Genomic DNA, 10,223 nt, shown 5'->3' on the forward strand with positions numbered 1-10,223 from the left:
CACCTAGCTGCCACTTAATAAGCCCGCAAGGCTATGAGGCCCTTGTATTGATACTTATTCTTTGAGCGAAAAGAAAGCGCCAGCTCTTGGGTACTGGTTATTTCTACCAGGTGCCAGGTGCAATTGAACTAAAAACGTTAAAAGTTAGAAGAAATACTTCTGATTGATCTCATATCAAGTGGAAGAAATAGATTATTTATTCTCCAATATTTGGCTCGAAAATATTGAACACTTTTCAAAATGAGGTTAATAACAAAATACTAATTGCTACTTCAATGGAGTATTAATAATAAATATAAGTTTATTAGATAGGAATATCTGAAACATACCTAGTCTTAAAAGCTAACTTTTGACTTAGCCTTTGAGAGTTATCGTAGTGTTTTTTGAAAATGCTTTCGTCACAATCTAGATTTTCCAAAAGAAACGATAAAAGATTAATGGCGACACACGATAATATCCATTCCATCCATCATACATTATAGCTTTTGATGATGCACGTCACGTATCACTTCACCAATCACAATCGAAAAAAACGCGTCATCATTTCGTCTTTCTTTCCTTAATAAGAGCTGAAAATTTAAATATTCACACATTCACACAGACAAAAAAATTAATTAATATATAGAACATAGAGCCCGTTAATAAATGTCACAGAGTATCACAGACAACTGATGATGTGAAAGTTTTTATTGCATGCATCTGGCCGGTAACAATCTGTCACGCGAAAAAATAAAACTGTCATGGCAAAATTTTTTACGCAGCCCGTTATGTAAAAAATTACTAAAAATTGTTTTGTTCAGCGAACTAGTAAATAAAAATGGATGAAATTGTGCAATGTTACCGAGCGTGGAAAAGAGAGGTATACAATATTGTTTCTATTGAATAACAAAGGGTTAGTTATTGGAATCAGTTGGCAAATAATTTCAAAAAGTTTTGAAACATTTCATTATTTTCTTGGTCGTATTTGCAAAGGGAATCAAATGAATGTTGCAACTGTTTAATTGACGTACTCTGATAAAGCTTTTATTGTTAAGTACCGTTTCTATTTGATTTTATAAAAGTTATTCTTTAAATTTCAAACGATACGTATGTTTGGTTAAACATTACAATATGGACCATCGATTTGAATGCCCATACTTTTTTTGTAGATAGTACTCGCTAAAAGAAAGCGTTTTGCAAAGTTTTAAGTTGTGGAAACTTACGGTTCATGAGATAAATTTATTTTTACTTTCCATACAAATGGGCAAATAACACGCCATCTACAAAAAAAATTTGGACATTCAAATCAATGGCCCATATTGGAAAGTTTAGTCTTGCCCTTTAAAAATTTCAGACAGCAAGTTGGTGAGACGGAGGCTATTTGCGTCTCTAGTGTCATCGACAGATTTGATCGACAGCTTCGCCATGACATACGATAATAACGATCAGCATTGGCTACAAACGGTCCTTGGACCAACGGTAGGCTATTATTTGCTTCGATAATATGCATTACAGCCTCCAGCCCATTGCCTAGGAGGAGCCAACTTAGTATATAATGAGAAATATTTCAAAACTAGGAATGAATCTATAGAGCTTCACAAAATCTTTAGACCAATTTGAATTTCTGTCTCTACCTGTAGCCCCCTCTCCTCGAACATAACACTTTATCCATCTACAATCTTTGCACAAATCAACAATCGAATCGCTAACGTAATCGAATAGTAAACACGTTTTGTATTCGAAATTTAACAGTGCTCTTGGGAATGAGAAACAGGACGCACATGACATGCTTTCGAATAGAAAACATGTAAGGAAAACGTGTTGGCGATGACGTCAACCAATGTTTTATATCGAGTAACCATTAGGTATACGACACAGGTTGAATATTTGACGATAAGAAAAATTTCTAGATATGAAATTTCAAGCCGGCGTTAGGAAACATATTTCATATATTCGACAGTGTTCAACATGTTTGAATTTTAATGAAAATTGCTTCAACTTAGATAAAATGGCTTTTTCTTTTAAAATGTGCATTGATCTAATTAAAAGCTGATATTCTACTAGTTGAGTCAAGAGCCTTAAGTCAAAAAACATTGGCAAGCCTTAATGGCGCCTTGTGCTATCCTAACAACATATACTTTCAAACAATTTACATACAAAATAACGGTCTTACGTAGAGTAGAAAAATCAGTTAAATTATGATATCCACAACTATTCACAATATCCAAGATATAAGTTCCTTGCTTGCTTTTTTATTGACGAGTATGACCATTAAAAAACATTCTACAGAATCAAACGATAAACCTTTCTGTAAAGCGCGCAAAATCAGCGTTGGGGTGAGTTTTTTTTAATTCAAATAATTGAATGAATTAGAATTAGATTGCCTACATTATTCAAGTAGGTTCTATACCTGGCTTTGCACCAATGGACTTTCTGTGTGCGCATCTAACGTGGTCGTACGGAGTCGGGCATGTCTGAAATCCAAAAATCGACTACACGATTCAGACAGAAGGATTCACCTACTGATCTATGAAATAAAAATGATTCTTTGAATCAAATGCAATTTGAGGCTTTATAGGGTTTTAGCGCAGAGGGCATTATAATTATTATTAACTGCATTATTCCAAGTCATAAGCAAAAACTTATTCTAAAATGTGTTCACTTGAAAGGGAGCGTTCAAATATTACGTAACGAATTTTTTCCTTCCGTAAAACGTTACGATGCGGGGCGGGGATTTAATTACGCGTTATGTGTTAATATTATTGGGTACAGAAGAAACGTTACGGCGCGTTACACGGGGGGCGGGGGTCAATAATCTCCAAAAATTGCGTGACGTAATACTTGAACGCTCCCAAACCTATTAGAAACTTAAACTATACCTATCTACTGATTAAGAAAATTTATTATAAAATTAAAGTACACAAAATACCCAAGTTCGTTTGACTAAGTTCAGTAAACATTTACGATGAAAACATCGTCGGAGATCAGAGGTTACCACAAAATGTTCCCGTTTAATAACTGCGAAGCATTTGTCAACAATGTTTGGGATAAAGCTCGGCGTACACTCACTATTATAGTCACGTGACAGCCGTCTCCGATATTAACGAACGAATCACTGATTTTTATTTGTTTTTTAACTGATCGATTTTAAGTAATAACATTTTAAAAAGCTCAAGTGAAGTGAAAAATTAAACCAGCTTCAAATACCTGTCAAAGTTTTTAATGTGGATATATTTTAAACTGAACTGAACAGTCGAAATGTAAATCAGAATCTTCGCCGTGATATGAGTTTTAGTTTTGTAGCAAACATTCAACGGAATTACCCACAAAGATCGTCATACTCATAATATCTACTATATCACGTGCGTAGAGGTCAAACTGATAACCTCCATTTAAAAGTCGGTTAATTTTAATTATCATTATTTTTGTGTAAAAAAGATGTTACGGCAATACAATGTAAAGTATCAAAAATGAAATCGAAAACCTTACGAGTATTTTTTAAGATACACGAATATACATACATAATGAGAAATATTAGACATTAGACATAACATTTATTACAAACGAAAACACACACACACATGAACACACAAAATAACAATAATCAAAGAAAAAAATAAGATAAGAGATATCAAAAATAATAAAAAAATCCCTTTTCCCATTCGGTTCGTTTCAAGTGTGTAATGCGTGTGTGCTGTGGCTGTAATTGGCCCTGACATTATGCTGAGGAGCAGAATGTTCCACAGCGCTGGTCATTCTGCCAGAGACCACAGCAGCTAGTTTGCGCCTCAGTCGCAAAAAACGAAAGAAAAGGAATGTAATAAATACTTAGTACTATATAATATACTATTTTTGTGTAAAAAACATATGTATTGAAAGCAGGTTACCTGTGTGTGCTTTACCTACTCATTATGTGGCTTTCAGTTTCCACGCCAATAACGTTCAATCGATGTATAAGGGACGGTTTTTTGGGTAACGATTTGTTTGTGTGCGAGAAGTTAACTTGTTACTTTATCGGTTCGAGCGTCGCCGAGATGTTTTATCTGTATAATAAAAATTTCTTACAATCCTCACATTTCCTATTTCACTTAGCATTTCTTTTATGCCGGTGTTTTATTTCATGGACCAGACGCTTTTCCTGCTTTATACCTTTGTGTAAAGATTGTATAAAAATTATTTGTAAATTGTTCGGCACGGAAATGTCGACGTCAATTAAAACATTTTAAATTTTCTACAGCAAAACGGTTCTTTCTATAGTTAATATACATATTATATTTGGGAAAATATTTGTGTGTTTGTAAGGAATAAACGCAAAATGTTTTACTAGTAGCTACATGAACTCTGAGGCTTGAATAACAGAAGTTGTACATATTTCTTTCTAAAACAAAATTGGCGATTAAAAAGAGTGGCGGAGAGTTTATTGCCATTTCTTCTCTTCCGTTCTACGCCCTTTATTTGAGAACTGGCAGTAAATGTAAAATTAGAAAAATATAATGTATATTTCTTTTTTGACGTTTATATCATCATTGTGTTACCTATATGAATAAATGATTTTTGACTTGACTTTTCTAATAAAAATGACTGGTTCAAATAAAATCTTTTAAAAAACAGCGTCCGAAACAATATAATATGTATGTCTTAACTAAATTATACTCCATTACATTTCATCGATTTCAATTACAAATAATTGTATGGTCTCTTTTCATACAAAATTTGAATGGGTAATTTTAGTTTTAAAGTATACTTATAAAGTTTAGTGTACATAATAGATCATAACAAGAGTTTGCGGAACTTTTTATAAGAGCTTCTACTTTTTATTTTCAGTTCACGATGTCAAGCGTATCGTCGGCATCAGTGGATGGAACAAAAACTATAGTAACCAGCTTCAGGACCTGGCTGCAAGCACACGAAGAGGCTCAGGTAGGTCTTAATAAGGCTTATAAATGCATGGTCGACTTCTCAGACTTCATCAATAACTTTGAATAAGTAATTAAGTAGTTTGAACATTGAAGACGTAAAACGGCCCCTTCGCCCGAACTCACGGCAATTCGTCCTATCAGGCGTTAAATGTTATATAAAGCATATAATTTAAAGTTGAAAAAAGAATTTAATTCCATGAAGATCAATAAATTGTAAGTTATACTACACTATACTTTAATGTTGGCTTTATGACAGTATGAAAAATAAAGTGTTACATATTAAGAGTAATCTATATAAAACATGGCTTTAAAAATAACTTGTATATAATAATTAATACAAGTTGCCTGCAAGAATGGTTGCCTGGAAGATATCGTTCGAAAGCGATAAGGCCGCCAGTTTCCTTTTCATTTAATTATGTTAAATTTTTATATGCAACGAAGTGTTAATAAATAAATAAATAATTAATAAAAATCTATTTTAAACATTGATTTTTATACGTCAGTTATACGACACAACGATCACAGATTAGATTTGTCAAATAGCCTATTTGAAGGTATTGATTGATTTGAATCCTAGATCTGTGATGATACAAGACACCAAACTAGCTCCGTGCATACTCTTACATTAAGGCTTTTATGGTAACCCTGAGCCTCGTTTGACATGAAAAGGATAACATAGTAGCTTTTTGTACTTTATATTTAAAAAATAACTAAGTATTCTTCTTTTAAGGTAATGCTAGCTAGTGTATTAGTGGTACTGGGAATGTGGTGGCTGGTGCGAACCATCATGTCGCTTCTTATCAACATCATCTGTCCAATACTCGTCGTTTTTTTTGCTGTTGTAAGTACCTGAATATACAATGTAATTTAAATAGAATGACCAATTAACTCGTTCTGTTCACAAAGATCTAACTTATTCTTGATAAGTATGTTTATGTATTATTATGTGTATGCTTTATAAAATAAATAACTTAGTATGTGGTCACCAATAATTGAAATAACAATTTTAATAAAATAGATTTTTTTTTAATTTAGATTTTGTAATTCCTATATGAATATGCCTTCATTGCTACTTCAATACTCTAATCCTATATACAGAACGATCTTAAGATAACTTTCAAACTAAATTAAGAAGTCGCCTCTGCTGTGGAATTAAACGAGGAAATGGTTTTTTACTTTAACTTTTTTTCAACACTAACATTATTCCCCTCACAACTCTTTCAAGAAAGATACCCTTAGAATACTATCAGACATTTGTCATTGAATTAAGTCGATTTGACACACGTGCTTCAGTTACACACACACCCACACCCTACTCGCATTCTCTGTATAATATTATTGTTTAGTCTGTAAACCTTTTAATTGGCGTATATATTTAAAAATTAATAAAACGTTATTCTATAATTTTGGTTTCTTGAAGGCAAACATCTCGCACACACGCAGAAATATTCATACATATGTGATATTATCTCCAATTCCAGATGTGTATACCACAGTTGCGTGCCCCACTGCTTGGTCAAAATTATCCACTATTAGCCAACCTGATGCGTGATATATTTTTAAAGATGGCGGAAAACATGAAGACTTGACGTTTGACAAAATGTAAAACTTGTAAAATAGATTTGACTTTTCTCTCACTATAGTTTTATTGTTTAGGAGTTTAAATTATTTGCAATTGAGAACATAATCTAACAAATTTATATTTTTTTCAGTATTCGTTTTGTTTTTTTAAACACAAAATAATATTTAATAAAAAAAGGTTATAGATTATTAGAAAAAATGTTTTTTCATGTTACAAGTTTATTTTTTACACAAAAACATTTATATACCTATAATTAATCTACAATAATATTATAATACTTAAAAATAAAATTAATTAATTGAATTAATTATTAATTTCTTAAAATTAAATTTAAAAAAAAACAGTACTTATAAAAACGGCAAAATCTACGGTAAAAATTTTCTCTTGTATGAAATGTAATATAATAAGTCGACTAAGCTGAAATACCGAGCTCGCTTAAGAAAATTTATAATACCGTATATCTATAAAATGGCAAACATAGGTTGGTTAGTGCGGTATATATTATATCCAGCTCGTTGAACACAACCGAATAAGAAACAGCGTACTAATATTCGTATAAAGATTTCTGATTTTTATTTACATATATATATTTATAAAACTGTTGATGAGTCTCGCCTTTGTCCTTACTGCGTTATTCTATTTATAAATATGATTAAATCAAGTATTACGCCTTTCAAATACGAAGTAAGATTCAGAAACGTAAAATTAAAGAATCAATCAATTAAATAAAACATTGTATGAATTAAGCCAAACGCCAAGGGTTGATTGAGGAAATTAATAGTTAATTCTGTTAGTGCTGTTTGATTTTTCTGCGTGTAAAATGTCGAATATATCAAACAAAGGTTAAAAAAAGTTCAAGTTCAAAAATTCCACTAAACCCAACTCAATACCGCGCATGCGTTATAGCAATTGCTGCCACAGATTAGATTGTCAAATATCGGCACTTCTGTCACGCACGGCTCGTTTTTTGATTGTGGATTTCATTCAATATTTCCAAAGCAGTTACGTTAACATTTTATTCTTAAGAGTATTAAAATGAATTTATGGATTTATTTTATCAAAATTGTGTCTATATCTAAGAGTTATAGATAACAATAAGGTCGAATTGCGCTAGTATATAAAAAACGTGTTAAATATTTTTTGTGTCTCTTTCAAAGCACTTTTTATTTGAATTACAGAAAATTGTGAATACAAATATATTCAAATAAATTTCGTGCGTATATTGAACAATTGACTGAATAATTTTCAATTCCCAATCGTTTATGCTAACTTCTCGTTTATAAAGTTATAAATTTATAGGCCCTTTGAATACTAAAACTTTATTTCGAAGTTGTTTTAACGACCCATTCATAATATTCTTAGCTATTAATCGAAATTATAAGGTAAAATACGAATACCAGCTTTACAGATTATTATCGTGAGAATACATTACACAGAAATAACTTAGAACATAACAAAATATTTTTTTAATTAAATTAATAGTTATGATTAAAATCATTGATGGTCTTGTGTTCGGTCGGGTAACACCGCCTGTGTACGAAGTAATGTGTTATAGTCCTTTTCATGAAAGAAGTCCCCCAGACGCGGCGCTGCAATCGCATAACGTTATGTTGCCATTTATGAGTAAAAAATTTACCTATTTTATTTACATTTTGCAGATGTAATTTATTAAATAATATTATTTTCTGCATACTTCGATGAAACAACATTTCTGTTATGTAAAAAGTATATTTTTATTTACTTATATTAGCGGTGTTCTACCTACTTACAGGGAAAAGATGAGAAAATAGGGTAAAGAAAAGCAATACAATTTTTTATCCAGAGTTTTATTGCATAATTGTTAGGTTACAATTATTTTCGAAGTACACGCCGCTATTATACCTTCGTTTGTAATTCTTGTTACAGTTTTCTCTCACACACCTGCAATTAAATTATGAACAATTAAAAATAATAGTAACTTTAAGTTTATAATGCTTATATAATATGTAATAAGTATATGTTTTAATTTCAGTTACCTAGTTTCATCACGTTATGTATTTATTCAATTTTGTCGCAAAAACTAATTTATATCATAAAAGTCCCATCAATACAGCAAAAAATTATTAAATGGCAACTCTAAAAAGTACCCGTTATGTCGCCAACTCTCTTCCGAACATTGTTTAGTGGTATTAAAACACCTTGATTCTTATGTTCCGCTTCACAGAACTCTTTCACCTTTAATATCATTTCTCGAGCCGAACTTTTTACAACTTTTGGCATTATAATCAATCTTTAAAATGCACTAACTAAGCTAGTTAAAAATTCCCAAAAATCTACCACAACAAACGAACTTGATAACATCGACGAATGACAACATTGCCGACCAGTCAAATTTAGTTCCAAAAATCACCGCGGGACTTCTTTCATGAAAAGCACTATAAAAATAAAATTGGCGCGTTCTACATTGTCTATATTGTTTAGTCTGTGGTTCTTTTGCATACTACACTAATATGAGTTTTTACTTCTTTCTTTTATAACTTTGATAAACTGTACTGATTTTATTCTCTGCTATTAACAAATAAACTTATTCAACAACTACATGATTATTCAATGACAACCACACTCTGCTAACATAATGTAATTTGTTTTGTGCCTAATTATTAAAAAATTAAAAAATCATGCACCTATAAAACAGATGTGATACTTGAAGCCAATTACTACAGCAATTCGTATAGTGTAAGATATAATTTAGCTCTTAATATAATTATTAAATAATTAATATCGTTATGAATCATACATCACATGTCAAACTTTAAAACTACCAGTGTGACGTCACATCCTGTGATATGTTAGAAATACTTGGTTATCTGACAGAACAATATCTTGAATTCAAACTTTATGGTAACGTAACAGACCTTAATTAATCCAGTATTGTAATTATTCTCCTAATTTGAGTTTCAGCTGTCATTTGATTAAAATTTGATTTCAACGTCATAAACTTTGTGTTGTATAATCAAATGGAATTTATTGAAATTAAGTTATTAATTGCTTAGCGAACGAAGAAATGGTATAGAACCAGAATATAGATATAGATTAATTATGAATAAATGTAATTTACACACGAAAAGCGTCGTATATTTGTATAGCGATATTTTCAATTAGTTTTTTATTATTAGTTTTTCGATTGGGACTGTCTATCTGTGACTAGAGCCGGTCCGAAAAGATAATCCGGAGGTCGGTTTTTTGTTACGTTGACAACAGTGTTACGTCCAGCCTGGATACTCAATATGAAAAAAATAACTATATGAAATATATATAATAAAACAATATTATAAAAGGACGCGGGTTATGTATATTCGTGCAACTGCCCTGGTGATCATTCCCTACAGTCACATCATGTGGCGCTGCTATCCTTAACGAAATAGGGCATATTTTTCTGATATTTTCTAGCCTTAAGATTCAGCTCAGCCCTTCATAACAGCTGACCCCTCGAAGACTCTATTAATTGGGTGAAAAGCCAGGACGAAGACTGACTTTTTTCCGCGGGATCCCAATGTTGCGACATCAGAGTTATACAGATATTGAAAGAACTACTTAATAATTATAACTCCATACAAATATCGCTAACGCTATTTGGAAGTTAAACTCTTAAGTCTTTACATAATACGTGGAAATGAAATAAATGTCAAGCACAATAATTATTAAAATCATTCAATAAAACAGATTTACGGTGTAATTTCATTGATTTACTTTTGTTTAATAAG

At 31.4% G+C, this 10,223-nt stretch overlaps 1 protein-coding gene across 1 annotated transcript; it reads left to right on the forward strand.

Moving 5' to 3' along the window:
- Positions 1-705: 705 nt before the first annotated feature.
- Positions 706-6,535, forward strand: LOC125059830. Its single transcript, XM_047664471.1, has 5 exons — positions 706-859; positions 1,334-1,458; positions 4,804-4,899; positions 5,629-5,739; positions 6,380-6,535. Exons 1-5 carry the CDS (start codon positions 835-837, stop codon positions 6,485-6,487), a joined length of 465 nt encoding a protein of 154 aa, XP_047520427.1. The 5' UTR covers positions 706-834; the 3' UTR covers positions 6,488-6,535.
- Positions 6,536-10,223: the final 3,688 nt, after the last annotated feature.

This window comes from Pieris napi, chromosome 20 (genome assembly GCF_905475465.1).
Source record: "Pieris napi chromosome 20, ilPieNapi1.2, whole genome shotgun sequence".
NCBI classification, from domain to species: domain Eukaryota; kingdom Metazoa; phylum Arthropoda; class Insecta; order Lepidoptera; family Pieridae; genus Pieris; species Pieris napi.